The 20828-nt window shown below is 37.3% G+C and overlaps 1 protein-coding gene across 7 annotated transcripts in view; it reads left to right on the forward strand.

Moving 5' to 3' along the window:
• LOC120530889 (kazrin-like) overlaps positions 1-20828 on the forward strand; it is a 690431-nt gene that overhangs the window by 525341 nt on the left and 144262 nt on the right. For all 7 annotated transcript variants that reach the window (XM_039755646.1, XM_039755649.1, XM_039755647.1 and 4 more), the window contains one exon: positions 11861-12052. In XM_039755646.1, the coding sequence (XP_039611580.1) occupies positions 11861-12052 (192 nt within the window). The remainder of the gene's footprint in view (positions 1-11860; positions 12053-20828) is intronic.

Genomic DNA, 20828 nt, shown 5'->3' on the forward strand with positions numbered 1-20828 from the left:
CCATGACACATTAGTAATAATAAAGCACAACAGTGTTCTCATACCTGCTTAATACATTAGGTAAGTGTTTGAAAGTTGTACTGTAATTTTTATCCCTTGAAACATAGTAGCTATTGTATAATAATAACTTTACGGTTCTACTTTTATCCAGTAATCAGACATAAAAGGAAGTACACAGTTTACAAGCATCAAACCACAACAGAGTAGCCATTCACTGAGTTAGTTTGAGTGTCATCTGACTGTTTAGTGCAGGTTTGACGATATTCCTCTGCTAGTCATGTCCATTTTAGACTCTGCGCTGCTGATATTGACCCCACATGGTAAACAGCAGCAAGTTAAACTAAAGACAGGGCCACAGGAGTCTCTCCTTTCTTTCCTTCTTGCTGTTTTTCTGACTTGTTCTGAATTTGACAGTATATTGATTGCATTTTTCTTTAGAAGCTTAATTAAACATGGTTATTTTACAAAATTTCTTCAGAATGCATTTAATTACTGGTGCGTTCAGGAATATTTGTTGACTTAACTGCAATTGCGTGATAAATACTAATTCAGTTTTATAGTTTTATTTTTCTTGTATTAATAAAATAGAAAATATTTTTTGCTTGTTGTTTTCATACAACAGTGAGTTTAATGTTTTATGTTATCTTAAACTATATGTCTCACAGTTAAAGTTCCCTGAAGGTTCAACTTTCTTTCTCATCTTATACTCAAGTCCAAGTTTATTGCCATGTGTACTTAGCATGTGTCGTCAGACAGCTGACAAATATATAAAACAAAAAAATCTAAAAAAAGTACTCCGTACTTAGCATGCAACATATAAAATACATATTTACAGATGCTTTGTATATACAGTACATTTTTTCTTATGTTACAATATTTGTTCTTAAGATTAACTGTTCAGCGGCCACACCGCTGGGTAGAAACTCCCTGAATCTACTGGTGCGAGCAATGTCTCCAAAAATGATATTATCTTGATATTGTTTCTATAGAAATATCAGAGACTTTCTGCTAAGATTAAAGTGGGTAATGGTGGATAATGTGACAGGTGTATGTGATTCTTTGATAGGTTGAAGCTTATGCTTTTAATCTTTTTTTTTATGCCAAGGTAAAATGCGTTAACATGACCCTTTGATTGTTCAGTGGCACTTCAAAATCAATCAAACCGAAAGGCAGTTCAGACTAACCTGATCTGTAGGCTTTGTACAGTATCACACCTTATGGCCATAGAGCCACTTTGCAAAAACTCACATGAGTTTGTCATTTAGTGACCATGTTTGGCTTCTTTTGAGAAACAGCAATTTTGTTTTGCATACACAACAGCAAAGTTAGTGAATAGGTAGGTAAGCACACGGTGTGCAGCAACATGTTAGGTTATGAGGACACTGAGTTCAGTCAGGTCATGTCGGGTCTGATGTATGCATCAGCTTTATCAGAGAAAATTAATTCTTAAATCCTTTCTTTTACTTTTAAATTCTTGTCACATTCTTCTAAATGTTTATGGCTTCTTTCCATAATGCAGGATCATTTTGAAGTACTTTTATCTGATTTGTTTCAATATGCCCCATGAGAAAAATAGTACAACTTATGCATGTGGTTATTTGTTGCCCACCATGCCCCTGCCTCTAAAGTTAATTTTATTTGCCTTGCAAACATCTCTGAGCTTTCACTTTTTGAAAATCCCATTGCAGTTTATTGCCTCCCTTCCTGCTGCCTTGTCATTTTAGATTCATTCATTTATGCATATAACACCCATGTGATTCCATCCCCAACAGTTATTTCATACTCATATTAATTCATTTGAAAAAATGAGTTTGACACCACTTAACAGTCCCAGAGGTAGAAAGGAGCAGAGAAGAGGGATGAGTGATAAGCAGCAGAGCCATAGGACTGGAAATGACTAGCACTGCAGCCCTCAGTTTTTTCTCCCATTGCTTCTCTTTATATTTAGAATTCCTCTAAAGATCTTCTGGCCTTGTGCATTCAGACCTCACATTGTATTTCATTTTCTGCCTGCTTCTTTAATTTTTCCAGAGTCAATGCAAAAGGCTGTCATTTGACCCTCCGAATACCAAGATACTCGACTGCAGCTTTATTAAGAAGCAAAAGTTACGTTCCTCATTTAAATGACATTTAATGGATAAGTGAGGTGGTGAGATAATTACATACCTGATGTCATCACCACTCCACTTTCTTCACACTGATTAAGATGGAATCCTGTGGAAAGATAATTATACAGCACTGGAGAAATAAGTAAAGTGTTTTATCAAACCGACTTGAAGGTAGCACATGTATTTCTCCTTCTTTCTGTAATAATTTTCTCCATTTTTATTTTTTTTGCTCCAAATGAAGAATGATCCAATTTAGCATCATCTGAAGATTGCCCTGCATCTCAGTTGCATACATTTGAGGAAATATTTGTTGTGAACTAATGTCTGTGTCTCTCTTGTAGACAGTACAAAAAGAAGGAATTGAAGTACTGTATATGATGATATGGTGGTGATGGTGCTGGCACTTTCAGCCTGTAATGTGTTTTCCTGATGACAGCTTTGTCAAATTCAAATACATTATTGTAACCCATCAGCTAAATGTGTGCTCCTTCACTTGCTTTATGTTATTGTAAATCATTAGTAACCTCTCGTACAATGGGGTTTCAGTCCAGTGACCAAACCACAAAGCATGCTATGTTCTTTAGGGACCCCTGCAGTCACCCAGCTTATTTACTTATTTATTTTATTTATTTATTATTTTATTACTTGTTTTGTTCAGATGGGCGTAGTGTAAAATTAAGGAAGTACTGAACATGAATATATTAGAAAGTATAAAGTGACCTTTTTTTCCTTCACAATTTGGGGATATTTTTGGCTCGCTACACTAGTTCAGCATCTCGTGTGTCGTTCAGGCACTCCTTTGGTGTCCCCTGTAACTCAGAGTGACCATCTGTTGTGCACTTTGAGCATTTTCCTGTGTATGTGATGATGTTCTCCTGTTCTGCTTAGTGATCCAGCTAAGCTTTAGTTTGTCTCTACATTAGTTAGCTGTGCATCTTAATCAGTATTCAGCTATCAAGTAGTGCAAAACCTTATTATAGGAGAGTGCTAAATCAAGTTTAATTTTCTATTTGGATGTAGGGAATCCCCTTTTTTCTGACACTCTTCTTCATCATAATTAATGTTATCAATAAAACTATTGATAAATGTACAGAGAATGAATCTGAAGCTAGTAGCTTAGATTCTCATTACTGATGACAAATGAAACACTGATCTATGATCAAGCACTCATTTATATTCACACCTATTGCCTCATTATTCTTGTACCAGGTGCACTTGACAGAATCCAGCCTCCAGAATGCAGAATTTATCCAGAGGTAGAGCCACTACAGTCTGCATGGGAGAAAAATGGCATATGGTATTTATTTTTGTATATACCTTTAAACTGTCCTTGAAGGCAGGAGATTCAATGGGCAGCTAATTATCAGTACATGGGAGTAAGCCTCACAGAATGGTCCTCTTGAGATGAAACATTAGTTGAACAGTAATAAAATGTCTAAAACACTGAGAAGAATTATTGGTTTCCTGCATGTAATCTCTTTACTTTTGATATTATGACAGATGTGTTGTTCAGACAACTTTCCGTGGCATTTTAATAGCTAGCTATCAGCCAGGCCCATGGGAGCATTAGTAAGCGTAGCTCTTGCCATAGCCATGCTGTGCCTTGCAGTCTGCTTGTCCAGTAAGTTGTATGTTGTTGCTGTGCTAAAACACATCTTTCTGCTTGTACATGCCTAAGTGGAACTTTTCAGAATTAATATTCCAAGTTATATTAGAATACTTGTACTTACTGACTTGGAAATATGGACTTTTCATAAATGGATCAACTTGCAGACAATGAAGCAAACTACACTATCGTTGCTGTGATGTGTGCTTCTGCTTTAGTATCTATGGCGTTATTTCAGTGCCACTATTCTGAGCGCACGTAAAAAAATATTGCAAGTGCAAGTGTTGCATTTTGAGGAGAAATTTATTTTGAGCGTACAAAAGCTGAATTTGAGTGAACAAAATTCATTGCTGCGTGCAAAAAATGTATTTCAGTGTTTGCACTTATCCATATACACACACACAATAGCACCCCTCTCGCTCAGTTTTTCATTTGCTTGCTGCAATGTGTTGCTTGCGCTCACAACATTCTCTGCTGCAAGCGCTCAACTCTCTGTACACCGTTATAAGTGTGCCACAAAACCAACCAATCACAGACTTGGTTTCAAAAATTCTGATTGGCTCTTACGGTCTCCAATCAGCTCGCTAGCTGCTGCATTCCGGAAACAGTCCGAAATGTAGCTAAATCCAGCTAAACTCAATTAAACCCCAATTTGCGGATAATATCTTTAATTATTTTATTTTAAAATATATTATTTGTTAAGACTATCGTTGGTGTAGTATAATGTAGTTGCATTATACAACCATGCCAACTGACTCTCCAAATTATATTTGAGTAGCTCTCTTTTATGTCGTCGAATACTGAACAGCAGCTGATTGAAAACCGTAAGAGCCAATCAGAATTTTTGAAACCAAGTCTGTGATTGGTTGGTTTTGTGGCACACTTATAACGGTGTACAGAGAGTTGAGCGCTCGCAGCAGAGAATGTTGTGAGCGCAGCAACACATTGCGCAAGCGCAAATGAAAAACTGAGCGAGAGGAGGTGCTATTGTGTGTGTGTATATGGATAAGCGCAAACACTGAAATACATTTTTTGCACGCAGCAATGAATTTTGTTCACTCAAATTCAGCTTTTGTACGCTCAAAATAAATTTCTCCTCAAAATGCAACACTTGCACTTGCAATATTTTTTTACGTGCACTCAGAATAGTGGCACTGAAATAACGCCATAAGTATCGCTGTATTGACTCAGAAGGAGAAAGTGAGAATTAAATAATGGAAAGGATCAGGAGTCAAGCCAATGTCATTACCAAAGCCTAATCAATCTGTCATCAAGTTCCAATTGCTAATTATAGATCAAAGATCTTAATACCAAAAGGAAGTTTGTTAACCAGGATGTGTTTTGTAGCTTAAACCATCACTGAGTGTGCATTTACATGTGCACACAAAACCGATATATGGAGCGAATCAGGTTAAGGCAGAAACCTGGTTTCTTAAAAACTTCCATTTACATGCACACGCATGCTTCTGGAGTTCTCCTTTGGCAAAATGCTCCATTGTCATTAAACTGTGCAAAAAAAGAGTTAAACGTCATCATGGATCCAAACAAGCACAAAGCTGGTAATGTTTTCTAAGTATGTTTACCCTTCATGTACAAGTAAGTAACATCAATCCTCTTTTTATATCTGCGGCCTGAGGTACCGATGATTTGCACTATGAACATTGGCAGATGCATCACCTGATCACACTGTTCGAACACATACAAAGCAGTTAGCTGGATTAAAACTAAACTGACACTTATTAATAAAGTTTCTGTTACCGGATTGTACCAGCACACTATTTTCTTTTTGGCTGTGTAGCTGAGCTCTGCAAAGGACCAGTGTACTAATACATGTGCTGCTTGCCTTACACCCAGTGCTGCTGGGATAATAATAACACACATATTACTGCTTCAATAAAATAATTATTGTATTAGGTTACTCATTATTGTAAAAAGTAACCAGACTACTTAATACACATTACCTTTAACATGTTACCGCCAACACTGCTCCCAAGATTATGCTGCTAAGCTTAGCACAGAATGTTCAACGCATCAACATAAATATAGAAATTTCTGGAGTATTGAGACAGATTATTTTAACCAGGAGAAGGAATAATGCGATCACCCGAGTATTTCCTCAAAAAATGTATCAGTATGGACGCTTCTGTCTGTGGTTGCCGAAAGCAAGTGTGAAGGCAGCACATGAACTCTGTAATGAACTCTAACTGGAATTAGAGTTTACATGGCATTTTAGAAACCAGGTTTCTATGTATAGCCAAAGTATTCAAGCATGTGTAAATACACTCACTGGTTTTATCCAACTCTCAGGTCCCCCCAGAAGTGCATGGATCGACCTTTATACTGTTGCTCCCATGATGTCACGCATTCTTAGAGTATTCTAATGTCTCAAAATTGTGGCACAAGTAACTAAACAAAATGCCACTGCAGCATAACAGCAAAATTATTCAGCTTATTCAGGAACTCTTCTAGATTAAGACACAGGCCAGAATTAAATTCTTCAGGTTAATCAAAAACAAACAAAATAGAGGCATTGTTTGTTCAAAATACATGAAATCCCCTAAAATGTAATGAAAAGCACCAATCATAACACACCCTGTGCATCACTTTTCAGTCACCTGGATTCTGCTTAGAACTTGAATATTGGTCCTTTCTGTTCATCTAGTAAAGTGAAACTTTTTTTTTTAATATTCCATCTGTATTCTTGTGGCCAGACTCCTCACATCCATCATGATAACCTCAGGAGATCCATTATTAATGACCACCCTTGAGTCTTTTGATTTTCAGTCCCCTTTTCAAAGGTAATGTCTTGCATCACACAAGTTGAATAAAAAGTTATAAGGGGCAGTTAAGTAGAAGCAAATGACTTTTTTGAAGGACTGCCATACATGTCAGTGTTCAGATCCCGAGTTGATGGTTATTCCTCTCCTTTTACATGTTTGCATCTGAGTAAGGAAATATGCTGCAGTTTCTGCTCTGGCTTCTCCTTAAATATCCCAGCACTACAGAGAAGTAAATTGATTGAAAATATAATTTAGAGCTCATTTACATTTTCTATATTTTTTTTCAAATGGCTTTTCTGTTTAGCTTACTGATTGTCATATTCACTATTTAGTACTAAATTTAAAACAAATCTGCATTTTATTTTTTGATAACAAGTTATAGCAACACATACAGAATGTGCTGTAGAGTGAAAGCGTGGCCTTCTTGGGCATTCTAAGCAGAAAGAAACCCATGTCTTTTTTTGTCCTCCGTGAAACTTTTAAGGTCATCGAGGGGCACTCATAATGCAGTTCCTACTAAGATTCTGCAGTGCAGTGATTTTTTTGTTCTCCTCAAGTGCACGTTATTTTGGAATGCCAAAGCTGCCACCCAGTGCCCAGCAATATGTCTGTGTTGATATTATAGAAGTGCACTCAAAGAATAAAATTAATAAAAAATAATAGAGTGGTGTATAGAATGACATGTTTTGTTCATGGACATCATTTGTATTTAAAAAGGTTAAAACCTTTGTAATGATTGTATTTATACAGTGAAACATATCAATGAGATAAAACACACAACAACTAGACTTTAGATCTCCTGTTAAATGAAGAGCTTATGAAGCTTTGTACATTTATCATATATTTAATTCTTTACACACTAATTAATTATAATTATTGGAACCAAAAAGATAGCACTACCACCTAACATATCCAGTATCCTTGGTTCTAAAACAGGTGTAACAATTTTATGCTATTCTGACCCACATCGTATAGAAGCCACTTTACTTTTGCTTTCAGGCAGCATTTAGACTTGTTTGGCATCACTAACACATGTCCATCAATCATACTAGCACAGGCTAACGTGCCAGTTTACCAGCACGGGCTTCGGGTAGAAGTGCACAGCTGATTCTCCCAGGATGCATCACAGCTCTTAACTCCGATTGCCTTCTTAGAGCTGTGGGTGTGGAGCACTCAATTTTAACCTCTGAAAATCCCCACGTGAATGAACAGCCATATAATAAAGCCTCTTTTGTGTCATGGTGCACCTATATCCATGGCCTTCTGTTTGAGAGAGATCCCCTGAGGCAGTGAATACTGGAGTTCATGTCTTTTTTAGTTTTAGCCTTTGTTCCTCTTGCCATTAAAAAGGCTTTAAGAGAAAGAAAGGCAGACAATGAAATTGTATGTGAAGATTAGTGAGATTAGCTCTGTTTTCCTTATTATAGATCTAATGTACAAACCACCAGCTTGACAAGACTGACCAGTGTTCATTTCATTATTTTTGTGGTAAATAGCAGATGCACATATTAAATATTTCATAATTCTTTAAATACCTTTCACCGTTTTTTTGAATAAGGACTTTAAACAGCTGTAAGTAGTAATAATAATAATAATACTTACATCTACAAAAGTATTCATATAAATCTGTATTTTGCTGCTTTTAGGATAAGTAAGTGAACATTATGCCAAGGTTTCCTGCCATATAATGAGCAAAGCAGAAAAAAAGGCTGAACCATTTTGAGTTTTTATTATTGTTAAATTGTTTAAATCTTCCACTCGAGTCTCAGTGGAAATCACTGATATATTTTGTTAAGTACTGCTAATCCAACTTCATTGTGTCTGATTTACACCATGATTTACACCCCCCAAATGAATTAGTGAGAAGGCTTATCTAAATACCAGGAAGTTCCCATTAAGTGGGAGTTTCTGCTTGAATATGTTGGAGGTTGCTCAGTCACAACTTCTACAGTACTTGGAAGAGTTGAACTGGAATTGGTCCATCAAGTTCTCTTAAGGCATTGCTTGTCAAACTATTGCCATGGTGACTCCCACCAAGATCTTCCATGTTTATGCTTGACAGCCCAGCATAACAAGCTTGTGAATTTCTACAGTTAGTTTGCATTCCATCAAATAGTTGAAAAAATGCTTCATCCTTTCTCATCAAAAATGAGAATTTCCTTATTTTTGCTTAACAGCCTGTGCAAGTTATGTTCTATTTGCAGTTATCAAAAATATTTTATTAACTTTAAAAATTATTCAGTCTCTCATTTAATATGTGTATAAATAAATGCTCAATGGTTTGAATTAATGTGACTTTTCTCTCTACTGTTTGTCTATCTATCTATCTATCAAGATTCAGAAATAAAATTTTGCTGTTTTTGTATGAAATTTTGTATCAGGGTTATTTGACAAATTGTAGGGTTTTGGACTTCAGAGAATCCCCCTGTATGGCTGATTTTATAAATTGCTACCTCTGGACATAGGTTACATTTTGTAATCATTGTGTTTTTGAATTATTACAATGTCAGTTTGTTTTACCATTTACACCACCATTTTGTGGTCCTGTTGCCACACTGCGATGTGCAGTTGCTTAAAGGCATGACCCAGAAGTTGTGTTGTATGACATAAATGGCACAGTGATTTAAAAGTTCACACTACACTGGCATCTGACATTGGTTTTACTGTTTTTCAGTGCATCTGCCTCTTCTAGTGATTTTTGGTTTAGGAATTATAGCAAGCATTTTTTGACTAAGAGTCTTGCCTAGTACTGTGGTTTTGATGCCTGTTTCATTGATAATCCGGTTTTAACCTTTGGTACATTTAAGGTTTTGATCAATTTCCTGTACATTTTTTGCCTGCTTTTTTATAGCAGGGAAGTTTGGGTTAAAAAAGAGCAAGTGGCTGTGTATATGCTACTGCTAACCTTTCTGACTGATATTTATTTATATATGTCTTTTTTGCCTTTTTTTGTTCATGGCAATGACTGCCTCTCTGTCTGTCTATCTGTCCACCTATAACGATGTAATCGGTCTCCATCAGTGCCTCATTGTGTAGTCCTCTTTTTGACTTATCTTGCCCTTGCATAGCACATGTTACTATTTGAATGATCATCAAGCTACAGTATCAGCCAGAATACCTACTGCTAAGATAGCATATTGTTGGTGCTGTCTTATCTTGAAAAGGCTGTTTTTAATATATACTATCCCACTGTTTTTTTTTTTTTTTTTTTTTTCAAATAAGACGTGGGTTTCCTCCGGGCGCTCCGGTTTCCTCCCACAATCCAAAAGACATGCAGGTTAGGTGGATTGGCGATTCTAAATTGGCCCTAGTGTGTGCTGTTTGTGTGTGTCCTGCAGTGGGTTGGCACCCTGCTCAGGATTGGTTCCTGCCTTGTGCCCTGTGTTGGCTGGGATTGGCTCCAGCAGACCCCCGTGACCCTGTATTCGGATTCAGCAGGTTAGAAAATGGATGGATGGATGGATGAAGATTGTCTTACTATTGCCTTCTTAGTTTCGTAGATATACTGTTAAGATTTGTAAGTACAGATCTATAGTATGTATATCTTGCATGTATGTGTTTTACATTTGGAGAACAGACAGGTTAAGTGACCCGTTCAGGGCCTCACATTGGAGGTAGAATATGAACAGATAACCTTGTGTCTTAAAGTCCAACATTTTACCCACTACACCAAATTGCCTGCCTGTGTCTACAGCAAATGCTTTAGTTATGGCCCCTCTCTTGATACAGACAACATCAAGTGTTCTTCAATGTAAAATCCATACAGACACAGAAGATGTCACACAAAGCCACTTATTTACAGAACAACTCAGAATCTTGTCTAAAAAGCAAGTGCAGGGTAATGTGGATAGCCATATCCTTTGTGTTATTGATGCTAGAAGATAAAGCATTGCCTGGAGAAACATACAGATGAGCTACAAGTAAATTTAGGGTTTGTTTCACTGACTTGTAAAGTGTGCATTGATATAATAACAAAAAGTAAAATCGACAATAATAATTATTTTAACATAACCCTTGGCAGGTTTTGGCTTATCCATGTCTCCTGTAATACATGTGTTGTTATTCAAAACTGTTTTTGAACAATTAGAAAGTTGCCTTGTAATGTGGTTCGGTTTTTATAGATTTTTTGATCATAAACTAAACCCTGCTTGCTTAGATACAATGAATCATATATATCATTTTGACTTCAGTGGCAAAAAATGACAACACAAAAGGGACATCTCAAACATCAGCAAAAAACTGGAGTAGTGCTGGAGTGAGACATGTGAATCATTGTGCATGATGGTGGAAACAAAACCTTGTTGTTCAAAACCTAAACTCTGATTAAGGAAGCAGGTCTTCTGTATGATTGTGTACCAGGGCACATTAGCATGGCCCCATCTTGGGTCATTCTGTGAAGAGCACATCTGTCTTAGAATGAACAAGCCCCTCTGCTGTTACAGGTGCAGGCAGTGGTCAGCATTTCTTTTAAATTGGGTTGTCTACAAAATATAAAATCAACATGATGCATACCTTGGTGCTTCAAACCTAAATGTCACAACATGTTTGCTGTTATGTCAGTGTTGCATTTCTATTTTTTTGTAGTATTCTCATTTAAAATATTATTTGTTAAATTTGTATTGTAACTTGTAAACTGAATTTCAAACTAAGCAAACAATGATAAAACTAAGGTTAGGCCTAAATCCCGGCCTCCATCTCCCTCAGGCCCCAGAGTAATGCCATGCTCTGCCGACCTCACCGTACATCTACACAATTGGTCTTTTTTAGGGTTTTTTTTTTTTCTTTTTTTTGCTAAGCTTTGGGTCAATATATATGGAGAGGAATGTCTGGAGAAATTTTAAGGGACGGACTTACCTACTAGATTTACAAACTTGGAAAAAAAAAAAGTTTTATCTGTGTCAAAGAAGAGGCAAATAATTGAAGCACAAAAATGCATTGTGGCTGTTGGGCTACGTTTCCCAATGATTTTAGGCACCTCCACCCGGCAGTTTTGCTACAGACAAAGGAGATTCTGTTCACTGTCGTTAACTGAGTGTTCTCATGTTCCTTTAACCACTTTAGCTAATTTTGCTGCGTCGCTCTCTCTGGGTTCAGTTTTCAGATTTACCTAACAGTACTTTGTTTTTAATTTGCTGTTTTTTTCCAGCGAAGTCTGTGCCATCTGCTGTGCAGGTGGGAGCATCAGAAGAAACTAATTTTGGTTTAAAGAATAAAAAAAAAGCAAGAAAAACGATTTGGATGATCATTTTGACTGTGCTTCCTCTTTTTTAATAGATATTATTGGGCTGCTTTGAAATGTCACCAGTCCGAATGAGCCTCTGAATACTTTCAACTTCATCTAACACTCTGAACCTCTTTTTTGGCAGTGCTTTTACGAGAGGAGGTGGCTCAGCTCCAGGATGAAGTGCACCTGCTCCGTCAGATGAAGGAGATGCTGTCCAAGGACTTGGAAGACTCACACGGAGGCAAGTCAGCTGAGATCCTCTCTGCCACCGAACTCAAGGTGCAGCTGGCGCAGAAAGAGCAGGAGTTGGCACGTGCAAAGGAGTCCTTGCAAGGTTGGCAGCTACTCTCAAAATCTAGCTTTGATTCGTGTTTTATTTTGAGATTTGTTTATTTTTTTTGCTTGAGACACCAACTGTTATTTTGGGATCACTTTGAAAGAAAACAAAAATAAATGTGATGCCCTGTAAAACAGAAAAATATTTCACAAAAGGAATATTCAAAAGTGTTTTAAGGTCTCGACTGCAGGGCTATATAGTAAACCTAACTGGGCATCCTTTTAACGTGCAGGGAAACTAAATACAATTAGGGCGTTTGTTCCCGTCAGCTTTCATCTTAGATTGTAGTAATGCATATAAAAGTCCACAGATCAACATGTTTCAGGTCTTGTCTCATTATGTATTGACGAGGTTTATAGGTCAAAAGTAAATGCTCACTTACATTCTGAGTATAACAGTTTTTTAAGCCCTCATTCTGTGAAGTTGTAGTTTTTATTTATGATGTGTTATTCTGTAATAGAAAATGGCTTTAGAATAAGATTTTGTCGTGTCATTTCTTAAACCTTCTTGTACTTAGTGTATTTGATTCTGTATCTGGTTGGATTAGTCTGAAAACAGAACTACTCTGATCTATCAAACTATTCTTTATATTTACTTGGAGGACACAGTTAAAAACACTTCTTTAACTGGCAGGAGGCCAGCTGTTTCTCCTTTAGAGGCTAACTGTAATAATGGCATCATACAAAAATGCATCTCCAATGACCTTCCACAATTAAATTATTTTTCTTTTCAAACTCTAACCTGAATTTAGCCTTCAAACTGTGCTGGTTCTGATAGAAATAGGGAATCCATGAAAGACAGACTAGAATGAGGTTCTCCTAGATGTGAAGTCTGTAGGGGGTATGTTAAGATCTAACTGCATCAATCTTTAAGGTGCACATGTTCAGCATACCGAGATCTGACAGGTCCAGACTATGAAGTTCTCTGGCACAGCGTGCTGAGATCTGTGTGAGCTCTTGTGGTGCAGCATGCTAAGACTTGAGCGGATTAGACATCAAGATGTACTTTGTGTGATACAAGAATCTAACAGATTGGGACTGTAAGGGACACGGTAAGATGTGATATTTAAAGACACCATGATAAAAAGGCAATATGCAATTTTGGAAAAGCAGTGTACAGTATCTCTAGGAACTCTGCATACTTGACACTCGTTTAGCTTTTTCTGGATGTATCAGAGATCAAATGGCATATGGTACAAACAATTTGAACAAATCTTTAGACTAGCTGTGAGTTTTTCAAATAAGTTATGTTAATAATAGAGGATTCAAATTTTACCTTAGGCAGTAGCTGGAACCACATACTGTAATACATCTGTGGTATACTTGAGTCATCGTGAATTTTTTATGACTGTCATCTGGGAAGATAAAAAGATTACATTAAGGAATTAAGGTACTTTGCCTCCCTGAAAAGATAATAAAACAATATTAAGAGTTATTTAGTCTGTTGAAAACGCTTTCAGATGAACAAGTCCTATTTCTAACCTGCCATATTTTGGAATATCATTGCAGGAGCCCAGACGCACATTGTTTTCTTACTGTGGTTATTTGAAATGTCTTGATCTTACTGTCTCCAAATAATTTTTCTGCTTTAATTATTTGTATCTGTGGCTCGTTTTGCACATTAGCACCTGGAGAAAATCCAGCTTCATATGTAAATGAGCTCACTTTATATCACCTTGATGAGTGTATGTTTGTAATACATATGTAGTCCTAGAAACATTTCATAGTAGGTCTCCTGAAAACCTCACTTCTTAAAAAGGGACTGGAATAACATTTCTGTTTTTATTAGAATACTCACGTTTTTTTTCCATTGTTTATTTTCTGGTATGTTTAGCTATTTTATTTTTTCTTGAATTTTTTCTTAGTTATAATAATAACAGGTGGGATATGCTTTCAGGACATAAGTCTGTAAAATCACAGTTGTCACACAACACCAGTAGTTTTTACCATGGATTTGAACAGGATAGGATTTGTCTGGAAAGATTATAGAGATAGGAATGCCTTCTACAGTTACACAATGTCATCAACTCAAAATGTTGTAGCTGTGTTTAATATGGCTCCTCCCCATAACAAGAAAAGAATCATACAATCATAAAATAAATTTCTTGGTGTGAGTTCATTAATGAATTAATTGTTAGTGTTGATCAGCAATTTTGTTAAAACATTAATTTGAAGCAAATTTGCTGCATTCAGCCTTTGTTCGTCGAATTATTTACTGAAAATTTAGCTAGTTTAGTAGAACTTTTTTTCCCCAGCGCCCCATAATGCTTTGCGAGGCCAGCACAGCATCCCACAAAGCTGTAAAAGCCAGCATTGGATGGGACTGCCCCCTGGGTATACAGTGCTGATCATGCATTAAGACTCTTTGGGACTTAGTTGTAGAAGAGATAAGTAAATAATGCAGGTTCTCAAAAGTTTATTTTTATGAAACATATACAACATAAATAATGAGTTATCTCTGCTTGACTCCAAATGTGCAGATAGCTCTTTGAGTTCCAAATCAGTATAAGAGAAGGAGGCGTGTGCCTTTTACATGTGATAATTAGCCATGTGGAGACTAAAAAACAAAGGAGCCTGACACCCATAACACAGGAGACTCCATGAAATAATAATAATAAAGAAAAATATATTACTATTTACAAAGTGTTTCTATCATTTTGATAAATGAAAAAGTGCAAAGCATCAACAAAGACAGTTTGGAGTGCCTTCAGCACGACTTTAAAAAATAGAACAAGCCAGCGGCTTCAATCATGACTTGCCACATTGAATTTTCTGCCTTTAAAACACCTTTGTATTTTTTACATTTTCAGCATTTCTGCTTTGTTTTGAGAAAATTTATGATTGCGTGACTTTGACTGCATCTTGTTCTTTCATTTCACAGTGGCATGTTTGTTGGCACTGTTGTTGCACAGCTCAGGTCACCTTTTTGGCCTTAATAATCATTCCAGTATAGTTGGCAGATGTTTTCCTAACCCTCAGGGACACTTTAAAGATGACTGCACCATTATAATCCAGTCAAATCTATTTCAGTTAGTCCTTCCCCTTTGACTTCAATGCATTTTGCCTAGTTTGGCAATATTTGCAAACACTTCTGTGATTTCTCCGAACTCGAGGCAAAGTGAACACCATGGACTTCACTCATCACTATTTTTAATTAATTAACACTAGAATCTCTGAAACCTACTAAAAAAGTCTTAATCCCGTGCCACCTTATATTCCTTCGCACCTCTCCATCAGTGTCTTTTGTTTTGCATATGTGTCAATCGTCCTCCTAATCCATCTCTCGACCAAAGCAGCTGAAGTTCTCCCGGTTCGAGTCTCTTTATCTGGGTGTGAGGTGCCTGGAGTTCTATAGGATAAATAATACCGAGGTGTGGCAGAAAGTAATGAGACTGGCAACACTGCAAGCGATCTGGCAACGCTGCGCTGTTGTCCTTGATAGAGCACGTGTATCAGTACCCTCCCATAGCTCTGTGCTCTAGTTTCAGGAGTTTCAACTCCTTCCGTTAACTACGTGATGTTTGTGACTGATATTAGCGAAGTTGTGTTTTGGTTGTGCGGCACGCAAAATGGAACAGCGGAATTTGGAGCAACGTTGTGCCATTAAATTTTGTGTTAAGCTTGGAGAATTTTTATAAAGACGTCCTTGAAAGGCTCAGAAAAAGGGTCATTCGCGTGAGACCAGACATTGCAGACAAATGGATGCTCCATCCGGTTGAAGACTTCCAGCACTGCTACCAACAGTGGGAACAACATCTCCATCGGTGTGTAGCTGCCCAAGGGAACTACTTTGAAGGGGATAACATTGATGTTTGAAAAAATAAAAAATCAGTCTCATTACTTTTCTGCCACACCTCGTATATTGTTATTTGGAATGCAGATATTTCATTTTTGTTCATCTGGGTAAATGTAGGATGACAGGAAATGCAAGGCAAGAAATGTTGAACACATAACTAAAACACAAAATTATTCATCTTACTATAATATTGACAAAATGCTGACATTAAGTGTATAATGTGTGAAGACTGAAGTCCAAATATCAAATAAACACGTGCACTTTTATTCAAGAATATAACCAAAGAAAAAAAAATCATTCAATTTACATATTGCTGTCAATGAGTTAAAAACCCAAGCGCAAATGTCAATTGACAGAAAGTTAATATGTCTTCTTGGATGTTGCAGAGGTAAGAGCTGCTATCCTATAATCAAAAGGTGGCAGGTTTGAGTCTAGGTGCTCCTTGTTTTGAGTAGTGAGCTGCTATTATTATTACTATAATATAATAAAAACATTCATTTGTTTTGAGTCTGTAACACACAGTGTAAATTTTGGCTACTTATAAAAGTTAGTGCTTTTTTATCATTCAGTTTTATTCTGTCAGTGACGTTCACGTGGTACAACGAAATTGCCTCACCCTCTCTGAGTTGATGGTGTTTATCTCCATTATTTTCACAAGAGCAGTGATGACCACAGTTGGTGCTGTGGTTGATGTCTGCTCAGAACTATTTGTTGTTAAGAATTAGCCTGTCTGCATTCTCAGTACCGTGTACCAAAACATGGAGTATGGGCAAGATCGAAAAAAAAATGTTCAAATGACTACTCATGTTCAAATGGCATAGCGTTTTCAAATATTGACATTTTCTTGTATGAATGTGACCCAGATAAAGAGCCTTGAGCCGAGGATGGGATAGCAGCCTGCATACTCCTTGTGCTGATCGAAACATTTGCAAAACAAAAGACACTAAAGGAGAGGTGCGAAGGAATTTAAGGTGGCCCAGGATTACAACATTTTTGGTAGGCTTTAGGGATTCTAGTGTTAAAACAAGATAACCACAGACCATATTGTTGAACATTATCTAGATCTAGAAGGCTCAAGTGGGTTGTTTACCTTATGGTGCTGCAAGCATGAGTCCTCTAATAAGAATTCTGTATTTGGATCTCCTTTGTCAATGCTATCACAAATAAAGCAAAATGACACCTCTTATTGGCTAATTAGATAGGTTATAATATGCAAGCTTTTGAGGATGTTCAGGCCCCTACTTCAGGTAAGAATGCTTCACTTCTCATTAAATCCATAAATAGATAACACAGTACATCAGTCTACTACTACTGAGCTCATTTGTCCACTTGACTGAAGTCGTATGAATTGTTTTGAAGCTATTCGATGTGGGTCTCACAGAGCAGGGACAAGTTCTTCAATTGTCTCCATTTTTTAGACGAAAATCACACATGGGGAAAATGCCATTCACATAGGAAATGACTCAATTTTACTGAATTGTCGATTCCTGCAGGACTGGTTTAACTTGGATTTATTGTTTTCAAACTTTTTATAGCAGGTTAGAGGCTCTGTAGTGTTCACTGAGACGTGAACGTGCAGTCCGACACAAGTGATTTGGACATGTCTAAAACCACAGAGGTCTTTCAGTAATAAATACTTTACCCTACCTCATGGTGTAAAATTAATCTATTTCAAATTGGACTTTACTGTAGTCTGGCACATGAAGTATAAACAAGAAATTCTTAGTCCACAAATAAGGTTGAGGGCAGCACCTCCATTTCCTCTCTGTCTCAAGGTACTTGAGTCTATTCATTTTGCATTTCCTGCAGGAAATTCATCTCATGCTGTGTCTTTTTCTTTTAGCTCATTAGTACTTCTGACTCTTTACTTAATATTTTTTAGTACCTCATTAGCATGAGAAGGTCCTCCTCAACAAAAGGTCATAAGAGGTACTGTGAAATATACAGAAAAAATGGTTGTGTTGACATGTGTAAATAAAAACTTACGGTTTGTGCTAATATGCGTATATCTTTCTTTCTGTATCTAAAGCTTATACCATATGTACAGAAGCTTATTCCTGACACTCATAAAAATGTTATTTTGCAATTATTGTTGTGTTATTTCGGAAACATATTGTGTTAGTACGCAAAAGATATTGCCTAGTGTGGTTGATAACGTTATGCACATGCATGCTCTTGACGTCCTGTGATGCTGAGTGAGGGATAGATTAAGGATGTGCATAGCGTGCCATCAAATGACAAGAACTGCGCAAAAGTCACAGGTGTACGTTTAATTCTACATGTACTGAGAAGTAAAGGGGTTTAGGGTCACTGGCAGTTGGTGAATATTGCAGCAGTATGAAATATCCCAATTATTATTGTGAAATAATGCAATACAATTTTAAAATAATGCAATTCTTTTGGAAAATATCACAATATTATGTATTTTTATTCATTATTATTTTAGTCTTGAAATTGGTATACTTTATACCCCAAGAAAGCACAAAAAGAAAATTTCAACTTTTTATTGCTGAATGCTAGAAGTTTAAGGTCAAAATTAAACATTGCAGTTGGCTAAGTGTTATAGGCTTTCTCTGTATTTCTGTTCTAACCTGGTGTGATTAATCTCATACAGGCAAAATACAGACACACTTAAATGCCTTGTAAACCAAGGTGTGCTTTTATCCTCCTTCAGCCTCCATCTTTATCATTGCATATGACATTAACGCTTTGAATTTCAGTTTGAACTATCATAAAAAGATGCAGCCAGCAGCAGAAGTAGGATCTAATAAAAAGAAGAAATGAAAAACTGATTTTTCATACAAAAGCATTATTTGATGCATGGCGCAACACTTAGTTACAGAACTACTGCTATAGAACTTCTGGCAGATCCTCATCAAAGAATTAGAGTTGAATATACAGTAGTGTCTCTTTATGAATTTTCATTGAATGTTTACTGAGTTGTATGACTCTGTGGGCCTGTAAATACTTATCCCCAGCGCTCTTAAAATGACCTAATTTAACACACACAAACACACTCTCTCCGTCTCTCTCTCTCTCTCCCCTTCACACATGACCTTCAACCATTTAAGCTTTTGTCTATAGTACATGTGCGTCTTCCAAGTCGTGGACACATGATGCAGGAGGTAAGTTGCAGGCAGCTTAAACCCTGGCTCAGCGTCTTTTCTGGCCATGTACTAGAATTACTACCAGGGTCAGACGTGACCTCCCACTTCTTCCAGAGACACCCTCTACAAATTTACGGTGTCTTTTTTTCATGGCTACTTTGAATGATTTTATTAACTTAATTACTTAGACTTAGATCCTCCCATGCTATGCAGAATATCACGCAACAGGTGTTCTCCAGTGTTTCTGATCTTTGTTAAGGGTCTCGGCTTTTTCCCAACCGTTATTCAGCACCTTCATGTTTTGTACCAGTATTCTTCTCCAAGTGTTCCTCAGGCATCCTTTAGGTTATTTGGCGCTGGGTGGTACCCATGTCATTGGCGTCTTTGGAATCTGATGATTCTCCATTCGAAGGACTTGGCCAGCCAGTCAGAGTCTTCTGTGGGTGACAGTGATGTGGAGTTTGTACAAGCCATTTCTTCATAGAACCTCTTCATTGGTGATGTGATTGTCGGAACTTGAGAATTCGGCGTAGGCACCTCTTCTGGAAGACACTAAGTTCACTGGGATAAATGGCTGTAGGAATCACAGCAGAGGTAAGCAGGTGAAGCTTAATCTTCAGGAAGATGGATGGAGGTGACCAGATCTTGTTCATCCTTCGGAAGACTGCTGTCACCTTCCCAGTGCGGCACTTAACATCATCTTATATGTCTCCATCTTTGGTGATCAAACTGCCCAAGTAGATAAATCTCTCAGTTTCCTCCACCTGCTTCGATCTAGTCATCACTTCCATCATATGGGCCACTGCATCTATGCTCATGATCTTGTGACTTTCTGCCACTAATCTTGAGGCTGATTTTGGTGGCTTCCCAGTTGAGGTCAATTATTGCTTCCTGTAGTTTCATGTAATCTTCCATGAGCAAGGCAATGTCATCAGTGAAGGCCAGGTCCCTGAGGTGATCTTGATCAGTCAAGTGAACACTGGCTTCAACGCATGCCCCTCCCTACTTGTCACATTAAATAGTCCAGAGCATTGAGGATAAAAAGCAGGGACAGAATTCAGCCTTGTCTGACCCTGGTTGTGATCTCAAAGAAGTCCATGTGACCATTTTCGATTTTGATGCTGTTGCTTGATCTACAATACAGATCTTTGAAGATGATAAGGAAGGCTGTTGGTATGCCATGTGAACACTGGATCCTCCAGGGGGACTCTCAATGGATGCTGTCAAAGGCTTTTTTGAAATTGACAAAGTTGGCTAATGATTTACAGAACTTGACAGACTGTTCTATGATGTTCCAGAGGGTGAAGATTTGTTCACTGCTTGGTCTTTCACCAGGGAAGCCGGCTTGCTTTTCCCTCAGGCGTTGGTCTATAACATTCCGCAATCATTGGAGTAGGAACACGCAAAATGCTTTCCTCATCACTGAGAAAAGGGTGATACCTCACCAGTTGGTGCATTTAGACACTTTGAAATTAATCAGAATCTTGACTATGGCACCACTCCACCAGTCTTCCATTACTGCTCCGGTTCACCATCAATTATTTAACAGCTTTTCTGCCATAGCCTGACTGCAACACAAATTCCCAAATAACGTCCATTATAGTTTTGAACAGTAGCATTGTATAACATCAAGCAGACTTACCATTTTTGGCATTCCTTCTAATGAGTGTATTTAAAAAGTACTACCCCCATGAGTATTATGTGATGCATGTTTTGAGTTTGCTTGATGCAAGCTTTTCCAGTCTCTGAATCTACGAGCGACTCTGTCCTTAATGAGGTTATAACCAAAATGCCAAAATCACATCTTTCGATATCCTGTACTCCAGCCACATACAGTATTTGTTATACCAAATAGTTGCAGAAGTACAAGT

Source organism: Polypterus senegalus, chromosome 6 (genome assembly GCF_016835505.1).
Source record: "Polypterus senegalus isolate Bchr_013 chromosome 6, ASM1683550v1, whole genome shotgun sequence".
Classification (NCBI taxonomy): domain Eukaryota; kingdom Metazoa; phylum Chordata; class Cladistia; order Polypteriformes; family Polypteridae; genus Polypterus; species Polypterus senegalus.